At 41.4% G+C, this 24,874-nt stretch overlaps 1 protein-coding gene across 2 annotated transcripts; it reads right to left on the bottom strand.

Moving 5' to 3' along the window:
• Positions 1-10,046: 10,046 nt before the first annotated feature.
• PTGER4 (prostaglandin E receptor 4) lies at positions 10,047-24,268 on the bottom strand. 2 transcript variants are annotated; one of them, XM_055367496.2, is made up of 4 exons: positions 23,211-23,789; positions 21,823-22,738; positions 18,209-18,300; positions 10,047-12,002 (listed from the first exon to the last, which is right to left on the bottom strand). In XM_055367496.2, the coding sequence occupies exons 2-4, from the start codon at positions 22,693-22,695 to the stop codon at positions 11,909-11,911; spliced, it is 1,059 nt and encodes a 352-aa protein (XP_055223471.1). In that variant the 5' UTR covers positions 22,696-22,738; positions 23,211-23,789; the 3' UTR covers positions 10,047-11,908. The 2 variants fall into 2 exon arrangements, with proteins under 2 accessions (XP_055223471.1, XP_004058958.1); XM_004058910.5 differs by lacking the exon at positions 18,209-18,300 and having other exon boundaries at positions 23,211-24,268.
• Between the last annotated feature and the right edge of the window lie 606 nt (positions 24,269-24,874).

A 24,874-nucleotide genomic window follows, 5' to 3' on the forward strand; every position in this document is an offset into this window, starting at 1 on the left:
TGTGACGGCGTCTTGCTCTGTTGCCCGGGCTGGAGTGCAAAGGTGTGATCTCAGCTCACTGCAACCTCCGCCTCCCGGGTTCAAGCAATTCTCCTGCCTCAGCCCCCTGAGTAGCTGAGACTACAGGCACCCGCCACCATGCCCAGCTAATTTTTATACTTTTAATAGAGATGGGGTTTCACCATGTTGGCCAGGATGGTCTTGATCTCTTGACCTTGTGATCTGCCCACCTCGGCCTCCCAAAGTGCTAGGATTACAGGCGTGAGCCACCGCGCCTGGCCTCTTCCTCCTAAATTTTTTAGAATAGTTCCTGTAGGGATGGTACCAGCTCTTCTTTGTACATCTGGTAGAATTCGGCTATGACTCCATCAGGTCCTGGGCTTTTTTTGATTGGCAGGCTATTTATTACTGATTCAATTTCAGAGCTTGTTATTGGTCTGTTCAGGGAATTGATTTCTTCTTGGCTCAGTCTTGGGAAGGTGTATGTGTCCAGGAATTTATCCATCTCTTCCAAATTTTCTAGTTTGTGTGCATAGTGGTGTTCATAGTAGTTTCTGATGGTTGTTTTTATTTCTGTCAGCTCAGTAGTAACATTCTGTTCATCGTTTCTAATTGTGTTTATTTGGATCTTCTCTCTTAATTAGTGTAGATTGGCCTGTTTTATTAATTTTTTTTTTGCAAAAACCAACCCCTGGATTTGTTGATCTTTTGAATGTTTTTGAATTCTTGATTTTCAGCTCTGATTTTTGTTATTTCTTATCTTCTGCTAGCTTTGCAGTTGATTTGTTCTGCTTCTCTGTTTCTTTCAGTTGTGAAGTTAGGTTGTTAATTTGAGATCTTTGTAACTTTTTGATTTGGACATTTAGTGCTATGAATTTCCCTTAACACTGCCTTAGCTGTGTTCCAGAGATTCTGGTATGTTGTATCTTTGTTCTCATTATTTTCAAAGAGCTTCTTGATTTCTGCCTTAATTTTATTGTTTACTCAAAAGTCATTCAGGACCATGTTGTTTAATTTCCATGTAATTTTATGGTTTTGAGCGATTTTCATTGTGTTGACTTCTATTTTTATTGCCCTGCACTCCAAGAGTGTGTTTGGTATGACTTTGGTTCTTTTAGATATGTTGAGGATTGTTTTTATGTCCAATTATGTGGTCGATTTTAGAGTATGTGCCATGTGGCGATGAGAAGAATGTATATTCTGTTGTTTTTGGGTGGAGACTTCTGTAAAGGTCTATCAGATCCATTTGGTCCAGTGCTGAATTTAGGTCTGGAATATCTTTGTTAATTTTCTGCCTTGATGATCTGTCTAATACTATCAGTGGTGTGTTGAAGTCTCTCACTATTATTGTCTGGGAATCTATGTCTCTTTGTAGGTCTCTAAGAACTTGCTTTATGAATCTGGGTGCCCCTGTCTTGGGTGCATATATATTTAGGACAGTTAGGTCTTCTTGTTGAATTGAACCCTTTGCCATTAAGGTAATGCTCTTCTTTGTCTTTTTTGGTTTGAAATCTGTTTTGTCTGAAATTAGGATTGCAACCCTTGCTTTTTTCTGTTTTCCATTTGCTTGGTAGCTTTTCTTCCATCCCTTATTTTGAGCCTGTGAGTGTCGTTATGTGTGAGATGGGTCTCTTGAAGACAGCATACCATTGGGTCTTGCTTTTTTATCCAGCTTGCCACTGTGCCTTTTAAGTTGGACATTTGGCCCGTTTACATTCAAGGTTAGTATTGACATGTGTGGATTTGATCCTGTCATTGTGCTGTTAGCTGGTTATTATATTGGCTTGTTTGTGTGGTTGCTTTATAGTGACACTGGTCTCTGTGTTTGTGTTTTTGTACCAGCTGCTAGCGGTCTTTCCTTTCTATATTTAGTGTTCCTTTTCAAGATCTCTTGTAGGCAGATCTGGTGGAAATGAAGTCCCTCAACATTTGCTTATCTGAAAAGGATCTTATTTCTCCTTCACTTGGGAAGCTTGGTTTGGCTGAATATGAAATTCTTGGTTGAAGATTTTTTTCTTTAAGATGTTGAACATAGGCCCCCAATCTCTTCTGACTTGTAGGCTTTCAGTTGACAGGTCTGCTGTTAGCCTGATGGGGATCCCTTTGTAGGTGACCTGCACTGTCTCTCTGTCTGCCTTTAACATTCTTTCTTTCATTTCAACCTTGGAAAATCTGATGATTATGTGTCTTGGGGATGATCTTCTTGTGCAGAATTTTATAGGAATTCTCTGTATTTCCTGAATTTGACTGTTGGCCTCCCTAGCAAGATTGAGAAAGTTGGTAGATGATATCCTGAAATATATTTTCTAATTTGTTTGCTTTCTCCCCCTTTCTGTCAGGAATGCCAGTGATTCATAGATTTGGCCCCTTTGCATAATCCCCTACTTCTCAGAGGTTTTGTTCATTCTTTTGTATTCTTTTTTCTTTATTTTTGTCTGATTGTCTTATTTCAGAGAACCAGTCTTCAAGTTCTGAGATTCTTTCCTCAGTTTGGTTTATTCTGCTGTTAATACTTGTGATTACATTGTGAAATTCTTGTATTGTGTTATTCAGCTCTGTCAGACCTGTTAGGTTCTTTTTGATACCAGCTATTTTGTCCTTCAGCTCCTGTATCACTTTATTGTGATTCTTATTTTCCTTGGATTTGGTTTTGCCATCTTACTGAATCTTGATGATCTTTGTTCCTATCCATATTCTGAATTCTATTTCTATCATTCCAGCCAGTTCAGCCTGGTTAAGAACTCTTGTTGGAGAACTGGTGCAGTCATTTGGAGGACACCCTGACCATTGGAGTTACTGGAGTTCTTGCATTGGTTCTTTCTCATCTCTGCATGTGGATGTTTCTTTAACTGCAGTGTAGATTGAGTACAGTCAATAAGCTTCTTTTCTGGATGTTTTCGCTGGGCTGAGGCTTTATGTAGGGTCTTTATTTGAAATTGACTTCTTGTCTCTGGTTTCAGAGTCAGGGTGTGTTAGTGAGGTATTTTTGGTGTTGAAGTTTTGGGTTGTGATCCAGCAGGTGACACTTAGGCTTATTGGTCAGTTGGTAGACTCTTGCTCAGTTGTGTGGCTCCCCTATGGTTCCTCATAGTTGCAGCCATGTTCCCTTTCAGTGCTCTGAAGGTGTGGGTTCCTCTACCCCTTGAGTGCTGGCTGTAATTCACAACTTGGCACTCCTGAGCTGCCTACTGCAGCTCTGGGGCAATCTCAGTGTTTATGTTCCTTCCCCATCATAGAGTCAGCAGAGGAAGATATCTTATTAGTGGTTGTGGCCAAGGGTCATTTGCTTGACTCCTGAGGGCTCCACCCCAGAGAAATGCAGGTCAGGAATCACTCAGTGCAGTCAGCCCAAGCCAGGGATTCCCTGTCTGGTGACGAGCCATGGGGAGTGTGTGCAACCCATGGGAGATGGACTGGCCTCCTCTTCTTGGGTCGACTGCACCTTGTTGGAGTTGTGGATAAGGAACTTAGGGTCTTTGCTCCTTCGTTAGTCCAAGGGTGGCAAGGGCAGTTTCACTGCAGTGGCAGTGGCAGAGAGGCTTTCAGCTGCCGCTGGAGGCTCTGTCCAGGGAGTTGCTGAGTTAGTAATGGCTTGATAGCTCTGGGTTGGGGGTGGCTGGAGGCCCAGGCTTTGTGGACCTGCTTTTTAGTTTTCAATGACTCAGTCTTACCCATGTTTTAAGTTTATCCCTAAATATTTCACATTTTTGATGCAATTATAAGGAGTCTTTTAAAATTTTCATCTTCCAATTTTGATAACTATTACATAGAAATACAATTGATTTGTATATATTGACCTTGTAGCCTTGATGAATTCATTTATTAGCTACATTAGCTATTTTATAGATTCCTTGGAATGTTCTACATACATAACATGTCTTTATGAATAAAGAGAGTTTTCTTTCTTCCTTTCCAAACTGTATGTCTTTTATATCTTTCTCTTGCCTTATTGCACTTGCTAGAACTTTCAGTACACACAAACTGTGAGAATAAACATTCTTTATATACAGCTTTTTAGTCTTTCACCATGAAGTGTGAAGATTGATGTAGATTTTTATACTTTTTTTTTTATTAAATTGAGAAAGTTCCCTTACTAGTCTGAACACCTGTTTATTATGAATGGGTGTTGAATTTTGTTAATTGTAGTTCCTGCGTCTATGAGATAATATTTCTCTTTTATTCTGTTTGTATGGTAAGTTACATTTATTTTTCAGATACTAAATCAACTGCATTTCTGGGATAAACCCTACTTACTCATGATGATTATCCATTTTAGATATTGCTTGATTCCATTTGTTAACATTTTATGAAGGATTTTTGTGTCTGTGTTCATGAGGGATATTGGCCTATAGTTTCCTTTTCTTGTAATATCTTTGTCTGGTTTTCAAGTCATGATATGTTGACCTCATAAAAAATGTTGAGAAGTATTTTCACTTACTCTTTTCAATATAGTTTCTATAGATTTGGTGTCATGTCTTTCTATAATGTTTAAAAGAACTCACAAATAAAATCACTTAGGCCTACAGTTTTTTTGCGGGGTAAAGTTTTTAATTACTAATTCAGTTTTAAAAACAGCTATTGTGTAAATATTATGAATTATATCACATTTGATAGTGTGGTTTGATTAAATCAGGATCCAAAAAAGTCCATTCATTGAATCTATTGCTATGTCTTTTCATCCTTTATAATCTGTGACTTCCCATTCCTCTTTTTTTTTTCCAACTTATCTTTAAAGGAACTGGCTCATTTGTCCTTTAGAATTTTCCACATTTTATATTTTGCCTATGGCATTGTACCTGATGTCATTACTGTTTTTTCTGTTCCTATATTTCCTCTTAATTGGACTTAGATCTAGAGGCTTGATCAGATTCATTCAATTTTTCGGCAAGAATACATCATGGGTGGCCATGGGTACATTACTAGAAGTTAAATATTTCTTACTATTTATTTCTCTTTGTAATGTCAGCAGCCATTGACTATGATTGTCTAGATCCATTATTTCATTAGTGGCTACAAACTGGTGATAATTCTGTTACTCTTTCGGTACGAGAAAACTTTAAAGAAAAACTTTCCCTCATCAACTATTTTCTTATGCTGGAAAAACTACAGAGTAAAGGCCGTTTATATAATAAAGGCTTTGTTCTTTGTCTTCTTAGCACTTTTCAAAATAATTAGTTGGCTCCCTAGACTCCTCCAAAGGTGACCAATGAGGTGTTTTGTTTTGTTGTATCATAAAGTAATGCACTGAGATATAATTGATGTGTTACAATCTTGGCAGTTACTGTTTTCATTGATGGCATATACATCCTGAACTTTAGTTCACTTTTCAAAGTGGTTGTATCAATTTTGTACTCCCAAGAACAGTATATTTTTTGAAGCATACTTGGTATTTTCATACTTTACATATTTTGCAAATATGTTTGGAGTATAAGGGTATATTATTGTGGTTTCACTGCTATTTCTTCATTTTTAAAAATTTAGGACATTAAGTACTGGTATACTGATGAGTATAACTTAGGTCTCTTGTATTTCCCCAATATATTTACTACTTCTTTCTTCATTCTCAGTATAATTATAATTTAGGTTTCAATCTATGTTTATGATGATGATGATGATGATGATGATTAAATTTTAGAGACAGGGTCTTGGTTTGTTGCCTAGGCTGGAGTCCAGTGGCACCATCTTAGCTCACTGTAACCTCAAATTCATGGCTCAGGAGATCTGCCTGCCTCAGTCTCCCAAGTAGCTAGGACTACAAGCACGTGCCACCATGCCTGGCTAATTTTTCATTTTTTTTTTTTTTTTTTGTAGAGACAGGGTTTCTCACTGTGTTGCCCAGACAGGTCTTGAACTCTGCAAGTGAGACCATGTGGTATTTGGTTTTCTGTTTCTGAGTTAGTTCCCTTAGGACAATGGTCTCTAGTTCCATTTGTGCTACTGCAGAGGACATGATTTCATTCTTTTTTATGGCTGCACAAAAGGAGTTTGTGCAAGCAATCCTGTCTCAGCCTCCCAAAGCTTTAGGATTACAGGTGTGAGCCGCTGTACCTGACTGTATATTCATTATTTGATATGAGTATAATTATTACACATAATTTATTTCACCTTGTATATTATGTTTATTTTGCCTTTCTTCCACCTCTCTTTGTTTTTCATGGAGTCAATAATTGCCTTTTTTTAATTCATTAGTTTCCTATGTATATATATTACTAATTTTTCTAATAGAACTATAACACTCCCTTTGATTTTGCCAAACATCAAATAATCTATTACTTTTCCTTCTTTTTCTTTTTTCTTTGTTTTGTTTTGTTTTGAGATGGAATTTCGCTCGTTGCCCAGACGAGAGTGCAATGGCATGATCTCGGCTCACTGCAACCTCCGCCTCCGGGGTTCAAGCAATTCTCTTGCCTCAGCGTCCCAAGTAGCTGGGATTACAGGCATGCGCCACCACGCCTGGCTAATTTTGTATTTTTAGTAGAGACAGGGTTTCTCCATGTTGGTTAGGCTGGTTTTGAACTCCTGACCTCAGGTGATCCGCCTGCCTCGGCCTTCCAAAGTGCTGGGATTACAGGCGTGAGCCACTGTGCCTGGCCTTTCTTTCTTTCTTTTCTTTTCTTTCTTTCTTTCTTTCTTTCTTTCTTTCTTTCTTTCTTTCTTTCTTTCTTTCTTTCTTTCTTTCTTTCTCTTTCTTTCTTTCCTTCCTTCCTTTTCTTTCTTTCTTTCCTTCCTTCCTTCCTTTCTTTCCTTCTTTGTTTTCTTTCTTTCTCTCTTTCTTTCTTTCTCTCCCTTTCTCTTTCTCTCTTTCTCTCTCTCTCTTTTTTTCTCTCTTTCTCTCTTTCCTTCCTTCTTACCATGGGGACATCACAGAGACTTCCCTCCTGCCTCAGTATGGTTTCACTGTGCTCTTGCCCTATTGCAGAGCTGTTGCCTTGAGTTCTTGTTCATTGTTCTTGGAATTCTTTTTGCTCCTCCTTTGTATTAAATCCTGTTTCACCCCTTCTCAAGAAAGAGAAATACTTACCTAATTGTTCAGATTTTAGTGTGTAGAGTTGCTGTGGTTAACAGTTCTTAGGAAAAGTGACTGGTGTTCTCTTCTGTCCTTCTCTTCCATGGTGGGAAATGGGGTTGATGGCCTGGCAAGGTAAAGGGAATGGATAAATGATTGAATGGTAGAGATATTGATAGAAGGACCAAAGACCCAGCTATCTTTCTCTCTTCCTTTCTGCCAAGGTACTTCCAGTTTGGGGCTAAAACACCAGCTGTAGCCCAGAGAAACCCCACAGTAAGCAATGGGACCAAATGCTCTCTCTTGTTGTAAGCATCTTGTTTTTTTGGGTTCCATTTCTCATGTGTCTGGATGACAATCTTGAGATCATAATTGCAGCATCTTAGATTCGGGCTTGGATGTAACGGGAGAAGGGCATGAGGTGGGGGGCAGTATTGGAAGAAAGCAAACATGGTTTGTTCTGAGACTAGTACAAGTAGTTTAGGAAAACTGAATGTTTGTGTAATGGAAATTTTTCTGCATTAACATTTGAGGCCATATGGATAGCTAACAGTAAATATTACTGTGCCTTGATTTTTCCATGTCCGTTTTGTATTCATGCCCCTAGGAGAAAACTTGTGGAGAGGACTAGCTATGATTTGGGAAAGAACTCTTGAATTCTGTGGTCCCTTGGTCAAAGTACCATTTTATTTTTTATTTCATCATTTTATTTTAGATTCGGGGAGTACGTGTGTTTGTTATATGAGTATATTGCATACTGGTGGGGATTGGGTTTCTAGTGTACCCAGTACCCAAATAGTGAACATAGTACGCAGTAGGTTATTTTTCAACCCTTGCTCTCCCCCACCTCCCCACTTTTGGAGTCCCCAGCATCAATTAGTTCCATCTTTATGACCATGTGTACCCATTGTATAGCTCTCATTTATAAGTGAGAACATGCAGTATTTGGTTTTCTGTTTCTGAGTTAGTTCACTTAGGACAGTGGTCTTTACCTTCATTCTATTGGTTCAAAGGATATGGACATGAATTCATTCTTTTTTATGACCGCACAAAGTACCATTTTTTTCTTTTTTCCGACGGAGTCTCCCTCTGTCACCCAGGCTGGAGTTCAGTGGCTGATCTTGGCTCACTGCAACCTCCGCCTCCTGGGTTCAAGTGATTCTCCTGCCTCAGCCTCCTGAGTAGCTGGGCACACGGCACCATGCCTGGTTAATGTTTGTATTTATTTTTTGTTTTTATTTGAGACAGTCTCGCTGTGTCGCCCAGGCTAGAGTTCAGTCGCACGATCTCGGCTCACTGCAACCCCCGCCTCCCGGGTTTAAATGATTCTTCTGCCTCAGCCTCCCAAGTAGCTGGACTACAGGCGCCCGCCACCATGCCTGTCTAATTTTTATATTTTTAGTGGAGATGAGGTTTCATTATGTTGGCCAGGCTGGTCTTAAACTCCTGACCTCATGATCTGCCCTCCTCAGCCTCCCAAAGTGCTGGGATTACAGGCGTAAGCCACCGTGCCTGGCCAATTTTTGTATTTTTAATAGAGACAGAGTTTCACCATGTTGGCCATCCTGGTCTCGAACTCTTGACCTCAAGTGATCCACTGCCTTGGCCTCCCAAAGTGTTGAGATTACAGGTGTGAGCCACTGTACCTGGCCTAAAGTACCATTTTAATAGTCCTGCAAATCTATCTTTTCTAACACACTTGATCTAATCGGTTAGATTGTCTCAAAGATTACAATATGGTGTTAAAATTACCTTCTTGTCTGTTATATCCTTTTGAGATGGTAGGATTTAATAGTAGCCAATTAGACAATCAGAACTTTCCTGTGTAGAAAATTTGAAGTTCTCTAAATGGTCTGGAACAAGTGTCCTATAGCAAGAAACAAAAAATAATCTTTGCATTGCATAGCTGTTAAGTTTTACAAATAAATATGGAATAGATGACTGAGCAATGCTGGAATTCATTTTTCTTGGTTGCTAATTTAAGAGTAAATCAGGCTCAACAATGAAAAGGACACTTGCCCCCAAAATTCATTTGTTGAAGCCCTAACCCTCATTGTGACTATAGGCCTTTAAGGGAGTAATTAAGGTTAAATGAAGTCATAAGGGTGGGGCCCTAATCCAGTATGACTAGTGTCCTTATAAGGAGAGAGAGACATCGGGGATGTGCTCACCTGGAGAAAAGGCTATCTGAGGACACAGAAAGAAGGGAGCCATCTGCAAGTCAAGGAGAGGGGGCTCAAGAGAAACCAACCCTGCTGACACCTTGGTCTTGGACTTCCAGCCTCCACAACTGTGAGAAAATAAATGTCTGTTGTTTAAGCCACCCATCTGTGGTATTTTATGGCAGCCTTAGCTGACTAATGCAGATATATAACTCACTCAAAAAATGAACAAAATTTGCATTTAAAAATGTAAAAATGGCCAGGCATGGTGGCTCATGCCTGCAATCCTAGCATTTTGGGAGCCTGAGGTGGGCAGGCTGCTTGAAGCCAGGAGTTTGAGACCAACCATGGCCAACATGGCATGGCATGTCTCTCCTAAAAATACAAAATTTAGCTGGGCATGGTGGTACACGCCTGTAATCTCAGCTAGTCAAGAGGCTGAGGCATGAGAATTGCTTGAACCTGGGAGGTGGAGGTTGCAGTGAGCTGAGATTGTGCCAATGCACTCCAGTCTGGGTGACAGAGCAAGACTCTGTCTCAAAAATAAAAAATAAAAAATAAATAAATAAAAATAAAAATGGCAGTTAAAAAATTGCAAAATTTAAAATATGCTAATTTTAGTAATAATTATTTGAGTCCTTTATATGTCACAAGCTAAGCATAATACTGTCTCCTCCATCACCCATACAAACTGGAGGCTTTGAGTAAAGTGTCATTCTCTACTAAGTGTATACAAGACTTTGTACTTTTCTTGCAATATTTCTTTAAAATTATTTCACAATAAATTTTTAAAAAATATATAAAAGGATATAGATGATGACCTGAAACGACAAAAAAGCCCCCACAAGTTTTCCCAAACTGAGGATATGCAACTCAGATTGAATGTATATATTTATTATAATCTCCAAAATAATTTCACTTGGTACAACTGCTTCTTAAAACCATATCAATATCAGGCTCAGAATTTAATTACAACCAAGCAATTCACAAAAACACTGAGCAACAAAACATGCTTAATATTTCTTTGAGAAAGACCCTTCAAATATGTGTACAGCATCACTGGGAGTTACACAAAACTGTTACAAGGTGACCATTAAGTGCCCCAATTCTGCACTTCTGACATACATGAATGGCTAATGTAACCACGTTTGGGAATCTTTTTACATCTCAAAATAAAGCTTTCTGATGCAACTTGCCATCCTTTTAAATTTTAAAGGATATTCTTGGTAATTCCTTAGGAAAGTAAAACTACACACACTTTCAGAGAAACAATAAGCTGCTTAGATTTTTAAAATTTTTTATATTATACACTTCCAATTATGGGTTATTTATTAAAGACTTCAAAAAATTTGTTATGTTTTTAAAAGTACCAATTAGTGAGGGAAAAAGTTGAAAATATTCACCAGCATGTTAGGTTCTCCTGAAATCACAGTTTTCTGGATAAATAAATGTAATATCACTAAACAATTTTCACTATGTATTTTATACATAGCCTGGAAAGAACAGTATTTTGGACTGTAATTTGCACATCTTAAATAGTATTTTTTTCTTTATCCCTTTGATAATACTAAACTCTTTCTCTTAAAAATTTATATCTATTTTATAGATATCAATCTTACTATGAATTTTCAACTTTGACTCGAACTTGTTTATGAAAAATATCTAACATCTGCAACTTCAGCTGGTTATACTGGAAGGAGAGGGGTTGCGATAATTTTATTATACCTTGTATTAACAATAAACCTTCTCACAGAGAAGAAAATACTTTAAATACCTTAAATCATATGTACAACAATAAAAATTCACATTTCATGCTTTAGTGAGACACTTAAATCATCCATAAGGCAGTCCTCATAGTTTATTGGAATAGAGCCTTTCTAATATCTGGGCCTCTGCTGTGTGCCAAATACGACGAAGCTCTGGATGTTATGACAGCAGCCAAACTTCTGCCATCCTCCTATCTAGTAGAAAAACGGAGGGTAGGTCTTCGCAGCCATCAAGTTGTGACCACAATCCTCTGTCATAGTGGGGTAGCATCCGACGTGCTGCAGGCCTCAGGACCCACGTGAGTCAACTTGATTGTTTGAAAAGTGCTCAAAAGCCAGGATGTTCTCTAATGTGAGTTGTAGGATGATGATAGCCCTTCTGAGCACAGCTAAATGTGACATGTATGTGTCTATTGCACAGGATTTTATAAGGGTCCAGAAACAGTACTGTATTTCTTTCCTTGCCTATTATATACATTTTTCTGATAAGTTCAGTGTTTCACTGGGAAATGTGACTTGCAGGGAGCTCCCCTTAGGGGCAGGCCCAGCCCTGCCGCTCCCACCAGCCTCATCCACCAGTAAGACACTCTCTGAGTCCTGACCCTGTGAAGAGTCTGAGGTCTCTGATATTCGCAAAGTCCTCAGTGAGGTGGTGTCTTCCTGGGCCAGGCCCATGCCAGGCACACCTGGAAGCAAATTCCTGCCTCCAAGGCCATTTTCACTGAGGTCTGGCAGTGAGAGGTCTGGCAGGAGGGTCTGAGATGTACTGCTGATCTCCTTCAGCTCCCGGGAGATGAAGGAGCGAGAGTGGCCTGACATGGCAGAAGATGTCCTTTGACTGTCTGAGCAGTGCTGTCCGGAGCGCTCCCTGCGGGACCCGCCAATGCGGCAGAAGAGGCATTTGATCTTCTCTATTGCTTTACTGAGCACTGTCTTTCTCAGGAGGATATATATCCAGGGGTCTAGGATGGGGTTCACAGAAGCAATTCGGATGGCCTGCAAATCTGGATTTTTACTGACTTCTCGCTCCAAACTTGGCTGATATAACTGGTTGACGAATACTCGCACCTGCATAAGTGAGATCGCACATTTAGATTTCATCATTAATCAATTGGGAAAACATATAAATGCTATGTCTACCTTATCAATATTAGGAAGCTGCCTTCATTTCTGGTAGTAAGTTCCAGGAAAAGAGGAAGCTACATAATAAGCCTCAGAAAAACCAGTCATGGGCTGGGCATGGTGGCTCACGCCTGTAATTCCAGCACTTTGGGAGGCCGAGGTGGGTGGATCACTTGAGGTCAGGAGTCCGAGACCAACTTGTCCAACATGGCGAAACCCCATCTCTCCTGGCCAACATGGTGAAACCCCATCTCTACTAAAAATACAAAAATTAGCTGGGTGTGGTGGCATGCGCCTGTAGTCCCAGCTACTCGGGAGGCTGAGGCAGGAGAATCATTTGAACCCGGCAGGCGGAGGTTGCAGTGAGCTGAGATCGCGCCACTGCACTCCAGCCTGGTGACAGAGCCAGACACTGTCTCAAAAAAACAAAAATTAGCCAGGTGTGGCGACACACGCCTATAATCCCAGCTACTCAGGAGGGTGAGGCAGGAGAATGGCTTGAATGCGGCGGGTGGAGGTTGCAGTGAGCTGAGATGATGCCACTGCACTCCAGCCAGGGCAACAGAGCAAGAATCTGTTTAAAAATAAAAAATAAAAAAATAAAAACAAGTCACTGCAAAAATGCAATTACATGTTCTGAGTTAGTATAGCTTTAATATTTTTGTAACTATCTTATGATTATCTTCCCTAGAGCAAAGACAGTATACAAAAATGCAATGTGAGTGCAGGTCACATATGTATAAAGTGTTCTTGAGAAGCACTTTATTAACTTCATTTCTGTGAGTGCTTTTAAGTTTTTGTAATTCTAATGAAGTAACTTTTTCCCCCCAAAAGCTACTGATTTCTCTTATTCCAGCTGTCATTTTACATAATTTAAAGGAAACTCATTTTATAAGTCAATTAACCATCTAATCACCAGAACAAGGCCAAGATTCTTTTATTCTAGTCTAGAAAGAATATGCTGAGAAGTTTTACACCAACAGCAGGATCTCCTGTCACCCAGAATGACCAGAGAATAGTTTTTATTTTCTCTATGACTCTGTTCCCCAGTTATAGTAATCACAATGGATGAATGAGAATTTGCTAAATTTAGAAGGAAGGACATCACATTTCAAATAGAGGTAGCTCCATGTGCAAAGTCATGGAAGAATGAAATGATATGTCAACATCTGGGAACTTCAAATGATTCAGCGAATGGAGCATGAATTTGCGTAAACTTACATGATCATTTTAATCCTTAGGGGAAAATGCATTTGTTAAATGTACATGTATATATATTTTTGAGACAGGGTCTCACTCTGTCGCCCAGGCTGGAGTGCAGTGGTGTAATCATTGCTCACTGCAGCCTTGACCTCCTAGGCTCCAGCAATCCTCCTGCTGTAGCCTCCTGAGTAGCTGGGACTACAGGTGTGTGCCATCATGCCTGGCTAACTGTTATTATTTTTGTAGAGATGAGGTCTTTCTATGTTGCCCAGGCTGGTCTCTAACTCTTGAGCTCAAGTGATCTGCCCGCTGCAGTCTCCCAAAGTGCTAAAATTACAGGAGTGAGCCACCATGTTCAGCCTCAAATTTACTCTTAAAGTATTATGATTTTTTTTGCCTAGATATTACTTCTAATTCCACTGGGAACATTTATATAAAAATCTCATCTGTAATTAATATAGAAATAGTAGTAGTGGTAATTCACATAGAAATAGAAATAGAAACAGTAGTATAGAAATAAAAATAATTGCCATATATCTTTAGTAATTATTTAGTAATTATTTCTTGCCTTTAGTAATTATTTTAGGTTAGGGAGAAGAGGTTGAGTCTCACAGTCAAGGAAGATACATAAAAACCACAAAAAGGAGAAAGAACTAACAAAAGCATAGCTGGAGCCATTTAACTAGGGGCAAATATCTCTAACAAGACTTGAGGACGTTGCTGCCTTACTATATACAGCGTAACAATGAATGACTCATGGTGTATGAATCACCTGGAACAGGGACAGTTTAGTTGAGGCTGATGTCAGTTCACAACGGAAAAGGCGATTCATTGACCATTTGCATGTGTTCCTTTGGCACTTACTAGATGTAACAATATTTGGGTCAGGATATTATAGAAAGATTTTCAACAATTTGGGTAAAAGAAGGAAGAATATTTTTTTCTTCCTTTAAAGATTCTTTGAATCTTTAAAATATTCGAAGAAATACATTTCATTAATCTGCAAAATTAAGCTTATATTAAACTTACTCCTGGATGATACTGGATCAGTAAGGTAGAACTGCATTTCTTTTTCTTCCTTAACTGGAATTTAGATCTTAATTAGCTATAGGTCTCTGATCCTCTCTCAAAAGATTTTTGTTCATTTCCTTTGTTATTGTTTTGTTGTTATTCACTTGTTTTGTTTTGAGAACTTACACTCATTGCAAAATCTGACCTAAACTTATTTTGGCAGCAAAACTGAACTGAACAGACTGTGAAGCCATTTAGTTCAATTTATTCCACTTAGAGTGAATATTCCTATGTTCTGGTCCAGGAGTACTGTTCCAGTTCTGATGGGGATATTACATATTTTGCAATATATTATTGATTACTTTTCTAAAAGCCAAGAAATTGTGAATTCTGAAACTCATCTGCCCGTAAATATTTTGGATATGGGATTATGGGCCTGTAAATCTCAGAGAATAAAATAGTGAAATGCCTCTAACCAAGATGAAATTAATATCTTCATATATGGAAGACAGCTAAATCAAGAATGAACTAGAATGAACAGCAGTGTGTAATATCGCCTCTTGAAATACTTTCAGAAACTCCGCTGGGATAAATGATAGTATCAAGGCAAAGCATACTTGATTAAAAAAAAAATCTTTACAGAAAGTAAAATAAAGCATCTTGGTTTCTTCCTTCCATAAGCTTTGAGGTCTTCAGCTATGCCTGGAAACTCAGCAGTTCCCTCAACTCTACAGGCCTTTTCTCAGATGAGGTATTTGTTACTGAGACCCAGAGGTTTTGAGGAACTTAGGATGTCCCCCGTCCTGTTGGTGGCAGAGTCTGGTCTGGACCTCCATGTTGCCTTTTCTGTTCTACCAGTCTGGCTTTCTGTTTAATCATTATTTCCTGACAATGGAATTGTTGGTAAAAAGCATGAGGTCTATATTTTATTCACATCACATACTATGTTCCTAAGGGTAGAAGAAATGATGGAGTTAAATCTGTTAGTATCAAGTCCTGTGTGTGGTTTCTGGAAAAGACCTACGGCCGGGTTTATGCGAACTTGAGCCTTCAAGCCTCCAGGTGGCAGTGTTGCTCCACTTGAGAGTTTCTGATACTCAATACCTCCCTAACAAGCCCTGTGTAAAGCCATCTCCGAGACTCGCAGAACAGAATTTTGGTTAAGTCTGAACCTGACGTTTCTGAGATTTTTGACACTGAAAATGTTTTATTGCTGGTTGCTTCTCCTACCACAACCTCAAAGGAAACATGGCTACTACTGAAAGGAAGAAAATTTTTGAATAGTTAAAATGGAATTTATAGCCATTCAAAGAAGTACATTAGGAGTTAGCATTTTAAAATTTCTGTGGCCTTTTAGAAAGGTTGGAATGTTGTAAAACAATTAATAATAGGTTTTCATAATCAAAGGTGATGAGAGGCAAGTAAAGAATCATTTCTGTGCCTCATCTCATCCACAGCAGCAATGGATTTTGACTAGTATAGGACGGAATGAAAGGAGGCTATATTAAAAGTATGCTCTATTTTAAAGTTTTCCATGGGGGAGGAAAAGTTTACAATTAGTACAAGCCACTGAACCTGGTCATTCAATGTCTTTTCAATAAAGGGGAGTTCACAGGGTAGTAAAAGTATGAGTTTAAAAAGCAAAAGTCCAAATTCAGGTAAAAACATTCTCAAAAGTTGGTCAGATTGAAAAGAATCAATATGAGTTTTACTTTGCAGCGTATCTCAATTGAGACTTACTTCAAGTAGGGAAAGAAAAAAGACAAAACAAACAAAAACTCCACGCATCTTGCAATGTTTGAAAACATATAGCAACCTCTGCTTCACTTTAAATAGGCTACTTGATTTGCTGTTTCCAAGAGGACAGGGACAACAACCCCAGTTGAGATGGGGACATCCGGAGTAGTGCTTCAATGTCTCGTGAGGGGGTGAAAGCACTTTTAGGAATTCTTGTCCAACAGGCCCTATATTTTACATAATTAAACAAGTTCAGGCAGTTTTCAGTGTTGGAAGAGTGTGTTGCTGATAAAACTGAACCTCCGAGTCAGGAGGGAATACGGCCGGGCACGGTGGCTCATGCCTGTAATCCCAGCACTTTGGGAGGCTGAGGCAGGCGGATCACCTGAGGTCAGGAGTTTGAGACCAGCCTGACTAACATGGAGAAACCCTGTCTCTACCAAAAATACAAAATTAGCCGGGCGTGGTGGCGCATGCCTATAATCCCAGCTACTTGGAAGGCTGAGGCAGGAGAATCACTTGAACCCGGGAGGCGGAGTTTGCGGTGAGCTGAGATTGCGCCATTGCACTCCAGCCTGGGCGACAAGAGTGAAACTCTGTCTCAAAACAAAAACACAAACAAAAACAAAAAAACTCACTGAATACAAACAACGTATCTCCTTTCTTCCAATTTTAAGTCTTTTTCTTAGTAGCTCCTGCTGTGTACATGTGGTTTGTTGTTAATATTGGCATATTACAGTATTCTAAATTATTTTATTTTCTTTTAGAAAGGGTCTCACTCTGTCACCCAGGCTGGAGTGCTGTGATACAAACATGGCTCATTGCAGCCTCAACCTCCTGGGCTCAAGCAATCCTCCAGCCTCAACCTTCCAAGTTGCTGGGACCACAGGCACATGTTACCACACCCACCTAATTTTTTTAAAATTATGTTATTCACACTTTTTTTTTTAGGATGATTAGAGATTAGGGCTCAGGAGCAGTGGAACATAACTTTGAGGAAATGCAATAAGTTCAGAAGAAGATGTGGTGGCAAGAAAGCTGTAAGGAGGCTATATGCTGTAGAGATAAATGCCCAAGCTTTGGAAGCAAACAAGCCTCTGTTCAAATCCTGGCTCTGCTCCTTATAACGTATGTACAAATTATTAAAGTGCTTAGTACAGTACCTATCGTATAACAGATATGTTGGCTCTCATTACTTTTTTTTTAACCCATATGTGGAAGCTTGCCCAGTGTGGAAGGTATCAATAATTTGAAAACTGTAGCTTAGAGGTAGCTTTGGGATATAGTTAATAATATGGTATCAAAAACATGTACTTCCTACTTAATAATTTGTTTGCAGGGAATGTTGAAGAAAGAATGTTGAACTCTTGATTAGACAGATTTAGTAATGGACTGTCAAAACAGTAACGCTTTCCAATAAGTGACAAGATCTGTAGCTGGATTTGAATGTGTGCTACTTGTTCTGTTCCAAGCACATAAAAGGAATTTTCTGTATGTGCTCAGTTATCCCACTGCCTTGTTAAGAGTCCAAAATTGACACAGCTGTTACTAGAAGTTCTTATCACTTTCTTTTTTTCAAGTAAAGAATAGTGGAAATAATTATTGACTGGGTGGTGTGTAGGAGAGCTTGGTTCTTGTTCCTTCTAGGCCACTAGCTGGCCATTTGTAGAAGGCAAGTTAAATCTCTACAGGCTTTATAGGTCAACCTCTACACTGAAAGTTTCTGGTTTTTTTTTTTTATTTGTTTGTTTTTAAAGCTCTCACATTGAATATTCTGATAGGAGACTACAAGAATCACGTCAGGGCTAAGAAAAAAATCTTGTTAGGAGATATTCAATACAAACAAATTGACAGGTCAAGAAAGCATAGTGAAATGAGCATTAGACGAGGACTCACCTATAGCTACCCTGTAAGTTGCAGAATGATATAAATTCTTCATTTGCAGCTTGGGAAACTGAGGTGTAGAGAGAGTGAAAATACTGGTCAGCCCTACTTTCTCCTTAGAGCTTTTCAAGATTCGAATGAAATGCCAGATGTGGAAATAACTTACTTTTATGTTACTCAATAGTCTTCAGGTTACTACTACTGGGTCTGCAATTGCATGTTATGACTTAAAACTTCCTTCTAGGCATCGCAATTTTTTAAACTTAGCCAAACTTATTTGAACAAATCCAGTCTTTTAGATTCTGTCACAGTCATACCCAAATTTGTGGCATTTCTCTTGTATGTATAGATGTGCTTCACACTCATCTGACATCCCATCAGTTGTTTTATGACTCCACTTCCAGTTTGCCTACAGTAAACAAAAGCATATCTATTTACAAAGTTTTTATGTGTCCTTATAAACTTTTGCTGATCAAATGCTGGTGAAAGCTTTATAGAGACAACTAGTTTATAGTAAGGAACCAAATAAACAGTCACAGGAAGTATTTTCCTAAGGACCTAAGTTTTACCTCACCAAGGCAGAAGATTAATCAAATTAGCTGTTCTGCCCCTAGCTGAGATGAGTATTTGTTACTTCAGAGTTAAAAAATAAAAGAAACAAGTAAGCAATAAATACAGTCTTGGGTTGCTTGTGTATGGGGGAAAATGACCTTCGAAACCCTATAGTAACTGTTTAGCCCTAAGGCAAAATATTTGATTATAATAATCATCTTAATATTCATTAGTAACTGCAAAATTAGGCACTAGTAATTCACCAAGCTACAGCATTTAAAACCAGGACCTTAGGAGGCTGTCTTGCTTGCATATTTCTAAAGAATTCAATCCTTTTCGTTTATCTTAAATGTAGACTCTCACTTCTTGTTCTCACAAAATTTTAGAAGTTCTCACTTCCAAAATTCTCCTATATTTAAAAAAACTATGAGACTGGTTATAAATAGAAGAATGGACAAAATGACAAGAACCACCTACCCACTAAATCTTGTCATGTGATGTTCCTTGTAGATCATACTTACACCTTCTCTGATCATTAATTATGAGCCAGTTCAAAGAATGCTGCAGGTTCAGCACAGTTCCTTACATCCACAACTAATTTCCCAACCTTTCTCAAATTTCCACTCCAATCTTAACTCTATTTATGAAATATGTATATTTTGGATAGCAAATTAAAATGTATTTTTTATACTAAACTCAATACCAACCCCCCTCTAAGAGCTGTAGCTCTTTCTTCCCTGGTGTCCAGGAGGCAAAACCTTGGCTGCTTTTCAGTGGCTGCTTGTTTTCCTTAGGTATTATATCAAGCTTTCTGAAATTCCAAGTAAACTATATTTGCCATGTTAGCCTTTCCAAAGCATTTAAAATGATTCCAACGCTTTGATTTTCCTTAAATGGGATTAGCAACCACTTGATTTGATAAAATTAGATGCTTCATTAGTTTCTTTGGAACTGAAGATAAGCTCAACTGCTTTCAATGTCAGAGAGTTCTGAGCTTTAATCTTAATTTACAACATGAATATGAAAACATGAAAAAAGAAAGTTGTAAAAGGAAGCCAAGGAAGACTGTATTTGCGGAAGGGTTTTTGATTATTTCAGTAATTGCTAAATTGTGTGGGGGGGTGGGTGGGTAGCATAATGAACCCATCATTTATCACTAATTTATAATTAAACTGATTCTGAAATTAGACTTTAGTAGCCAAAACTAAAGGCAACAAACTGATGCCACTGCTATTTTAGGATTCCTTATTTCTCACAAAGCTATATAAATACTTGACTAATGGGATTACTTCTTAATTGAGCTAGTTTCAATTTTCAGGTCAAGATTACTTAAAATTTACTACACGTTACTAACATTATACAGGTGGACAGTATTTCTTGTTAGTTAAAATGTGGTTAATCTGCAAACCACAAATACAGCTCCTATAATTTCTTGCCTCTAGGTCCTCAAATAATTTCAAGGCTTTGTGTAAGGGCCCTGAATCTTAGGTCCAGGTCTACCACTTCAGCCTATGAGGTGAATTAAGCCTTGTATGTCTCTCTAGATGTTGGAAGAAAATAATTCATCCGTGGCTGTGCAGAAATCCATAGCTTTACATGCTTACTTCCAACCAAAACACATTTATAAAGTATGTGCATGTTGCTAACCTTCTAGCTCTAATTCCTCTGTCCCTTTAAGTGGATGTTCTGAAAATAACAACCATTCACTTTGTCATTTACTGTTCTGTAAAACACAAGGCAGAGACCCAGGAACAGGGGCCCCATCAGGAGCAGTGTTGTTTTTTCCAAAATCTCACTTTATTCTAGGTTGCCATTACAGACAGTAAAATATATTTATGTGGCTCAAGTGTGACTTAACTCTGTAAATTATATTGGGTCCTGGAATGGCTTAAAGGCTCTTATGGCCTATTATATTTACTTCTGTTTATACAAATTGGTAAGAACCTACTGTATTCTGGCTCTGAGCCCCCTCTAAGTTCCTTCCATTTACAGTCACTTTTATCAAAGATATATTTTTACACCAAAGATCCCTGGACAGTATCAATAAGGAAAAGGAAAGAATAATAACCCATTACATTTTTATATTCTCTTGTTCCCAACAAGCATAAGAAAAAGCAGTTATCTCTTTTTGAGTTGGTAGTTTAGAATTTCCAGGAATGCAGTGTTTTGGAAGATGGAAGAACTCATAACTAGTTGCTTTCAAGAGAAACTCTAGATAAAGTATTGCATTATTCTGCCCATCTGCTTCTGGTGCATTCCATTTTAGCCACAGGCAAAGTAGAAAACTAGGTAGGGTTTGAACCTTTCTGTTTATCATATTTTAAAAGTTAATCCAAAGGCAATTCTTAAAAGATGAACTAAAAATGAAGTGTACCAAAACTCCAACCCACGCTTTACAAACGCCAAAATGAGAAATGTTCTACGAGGGAGACGTGATGTAATAACACATGAGCTGGGTCTGGCCTCAGACGGCCTAAGGTCCATTACAAGCTGTAGAGCTTTGGCTTGAAGAAACAAAGACAGCCATCTCTAAACCTCGGTTTCTCTAAAATGGTACTGTACCTCGCACAGTTGTCGAGAATTCAAATCTCACACCCTATGTATATCAGCCTGTCCATAATTAGTCACCCTGAGAAACTTTGCTTTCCTGGTCTAGACAGAATGAAAGAAACTGAGTCTGGACCCTGCCCTGTATATGAATTAGAATTTGTGTGCTTTAAGCTGCCCTCCCAGGGCACACCATGGTAAAGAGCAGGGAGCCTAGCTTGACTGTGTAGGTTCGGCTGGATTATTTTAAGCATATCATTCACTCCCTCAGTGAAGTGAGGGAGTTAGACTAAAACACCTCTTGATATCTCTTCTAGCTTTAAAATTCTACGCAATCCACGGGGGAAGAAATTCAAGAAACCTTGCATACATCAAAACACCAAAAACCCCACTTTCCTTAAAAATGGTTTACAACGAACAGATCACCATCCCTGACGTTTCAGGTTTTGCAGTTCACAGTACGGAGGAGTGGGCTAAGTCACACTACAGCAGGCTCCCCTCCACCTCTAACAGAGGTGCGGGGGGTTTTCTTGGAAGACTCGGCCAGTGTCAGGCAGCAAGGGGTAAGGGCTGTCTCGGTGGAGAAAGAAACCCAGGCTTCCGGGAACATAAACTGGGGGATGTAGGGGCAAAGCACCTGCTAAATCTCGTTAGGGTTGGGACTTCAAAGAGGGTTGGGCCTGCTCTGAGAAACAGTGTGGGAATCCCAGCCCCGACCTAAAGGAGACACGTTCACTGCCAAGGACTCAGAGGGAAAGCAGGGAGCGGGGAATGGAGGCGGGAGGTGGATGCGAGTAAAAGGCCGAGTAGGGCCCCAGCCCCGGTCACTCACCACAAGCGGGATGGAGCAGATGAGCACCACCAGGGAGGTGGCAATGAGTAAGATGACCATCTGGATCTCGGCGCCCGCGATGCGGCGGAAGCTCCGGCGGCGCCGAAAGTCGCTGAGGCGCGGCAAGGCTGGGGAGGCAGCGGGGTGGCCCCGGGAGGCAACCGAGGTCACGGCGGCCGCGGCCGCGTGGTGCTGCTCGGTGCCCAGCGAGGTGCGGCGCATGAACTGGCGGTGCATGCGGAGCAGCGCGCCGCACACAAGCACGTTGCAGAGGACGGTGGCGAGAATGAGGAAGGAGCTGAAGCCCGCGTACATGTAGGAGTAGGCGGCGTGCGCCGTCACGTTGGTGGTCCAGTCGATGAAGCACCAGGTGTCTGGGTACTGCAGCCGCGAGCTACCGAGACCCATGTTGGGCAGCGCGCAAAAAAGCACGTTGGACGCATAGACTGCAAAGAGCGTGAGGCCCGCCAATCGCTTGTCCACGTAGTGGCTGTAGAAATAGGCATGGTTGATGGCCAGGTAGCGCTCGACACTCATGGCGCAGATGATGCTGAGGCCGGACAGGCTGAAGAAGAGCAGAATGAAGGTGCTGTACTCGCACAGCGGCTGGCCCCCGGGCCACTGGCCCTTCATGTACGTGGCGATGGTCACCGGGCTCACCAACAAAGTGCCCAACAGGTCGGTGACAGCCAGCCCACATACCAGCGTGTAGAAGGTCGTCTCCTTCTGTTCCTTGCGCGACTTGCACAGCACCACGATGGCCACCAGGTTGCCCACCACCCCGAAGATGAACATCACCGCCGGGATGGTCACTGGGCTGTTCAGCCGGTCGGGGCTCAAGGAGGCGGACGCATTGACCCCGGGAGTGGACATGATAGTGGCTGGCGGTGCGCAGCCTTGGAGTGCAAGGCTGGGTCTGGGGATGGTAGAAGAGAGACAAAGCTGCCGTGAGCGGAAATTACCACTTGTAAGGTGTTAGACCCGCGCCCGAGAAACGATACACTGATAAGACAAGGGGAGTAACTCGATCCTACTTTCTGGATTGTACCCACTTACCAACTGCGGCCACCAAAATCTCCAGGCTCGCGATACGTCCTGCCAACAGCACACTCTTGCTGACATTAATATTTATAAACTGATTTTCCCATTCCTCTTCCTCCCCCCAATCCAACTCACTACATTGCCAAGATGAATAAGACCCATCTCAAGGGAAAAGGAGCTCGCTAGTGCTATTCTTGATAGATTCTGAATCAATAAAATGCTCACTGAAAACAAGTTACAAAAGCAATTTGGAGAGCGCGCTCTTCCCTTCTTGGCTCTCTTCGGCGAGGGCCGCATCCCTGCGTTCTCTACCCGTTGACCCCAACGTCAGCCCAACGCCATCTCACCTGTAGCGGCAGCAGCGGTGGCAGCCTCACGAGCCCCCAGGGTCAGCCCTCAGATGTCCTGGACCCGCCTCCAACCTGCTTTCACCTTGTCCTGCTCAGTCTGGAAATTGCCAAATCTTCGGCTTCTCAAAGCCGGTCTCAGTGGCTGTCGATTTTTGGACACTGAGGTCAGAGTTGCCAGCTTTCAAAAACTTGGGAAACAAGACGGGCAGCGGGATGGGTCAGTGAAGAATGGTGCTGGATTTCTTACTCGCTATTTTTTTTCCTTCAAAGACGAGTCCCAGCTTTGCAGTGCCCGCCGGTCTCGTCTGCGGGAGGACAGCGTTCAGGTGTGAGGCTTTGCGCGCAGGTGGCGCGGAGCCTTGGTCCCCAGCTCTGGCCGCCCTCCACCCCAGCCACGGGCAGCACGGGCGGCTACTGGAGTTTGCGGCTGCCGCTGAGGCCGCTCCTGGCTACCTGGGGGCGGCTCGGGGTCCACTCTGCCCGAGGCTCTGGCCTGGGGCTGTTCATCTTCCTCTCGGGCTGCCGGGCTTGGAGCTCCGCTCTCGCTTTTCCACCCTCTGTACAAACTTTTCTCCTCCTCCAAGTTTCCCTGGCGGAGGCGGAGGCAAACCGCGCGCTGCCCGGGCGCCCATTGGCCGGATTGGAAGGGGGCGGAGCGCGTCCTCCCTGGGCGCAGCTGGGAAGACTGGCGGGGGGCGGTGTCTGGGCTGGGGCGGGGCTGGGCTGCGTGGGGCGGGGCGGCTCCCGTGGTTTTCACGCCCTCGGAGGTGCGGAGTGGGAGCTCGGAGGAGACCTTGGGAAGCCTCGGTGCTTTCCCCGGCGACCGCTTAGCCGCTCCTGAACTCGGCTTCCAGTGGGGCCACCACTGAAACCGGCGACCGTTTCCGCCTCGCTGCCTGCCGCTCGGAGTGTACTATTTCTTGAACCTCCTGTCCGCGGGCCGCAACATCTAGATCGTGGAAGAGAGGGCAGTTGTTTTAGGATTCTACCTAGGGTTGGCCGAGAAAGGAGGAGAAATACGGTGTCTGTTTGCGCTAGCGCGTGCGCCCCGGGGTTAGACTTGGGTGCGCCCAGCGGACGTGGTAGGTGGGTGGGTGGGTGGGTACCAGATTGGGCGGGGAAATAACGAAGAATCCATCCTCTCACCATAAAAGGAGTTGGAGTCAGTTGGCAGTGCCCAGACTGCGGGCTGCGCTTTGTCGGGCACCCCAGGCAAAAAAGAAAAAAAAAAAAAAAGAAAGAAAGAAAGAGGAGGAGACAGTGATTGCAGCCTCTCCCGGCGCAGGTGGCAGAGCCTTGCGGCTCTGGAGAGAGGTGGAGCCTTGGTGAGGTTAGGAGGACTGCCTAACTGCGATCTTTTTCTCCATTCTTCCTCCTGGGAACTTCTCCGCCCTGAAAGGGTAGCGTGAGCTTCATGCCTTCGGCCGGCCGTGTTATACTCGTTAGACCCAATTCACCATGAATCCTTTGAAAGACTAGTGGAGAGTGAGAAGGGGGTTTCAAAGTCACTGGAGTAAAGGAATTCTCCAAGCACCACCTCATGATTAATTCTTGGAAAAGCCTGTTTGCGCGGCCCTTAGAATCATTTTGACTTCTTGTCTAATGGTGAAGTTTTTCTCTGTAATCCTTTTACTCTGTTTTCTAAAACCAGAACTAAAAAC

This window comes from Gorilla gorilla, chromosome 19 (genome assembly GCF_029281585.2).
Source record: "Gorilla gorilla gorilla isolate KB3781 chromosome 19, NHGRI_mGorGor1-v2.1_pri, whole genome shotgun sequence".
NCBI classification, from domain to species: Eukaryota; Metazoa; Chordata; class Mammalia; order Primates; family Hominidae; genus Gorilla; species Gorilla gorilla.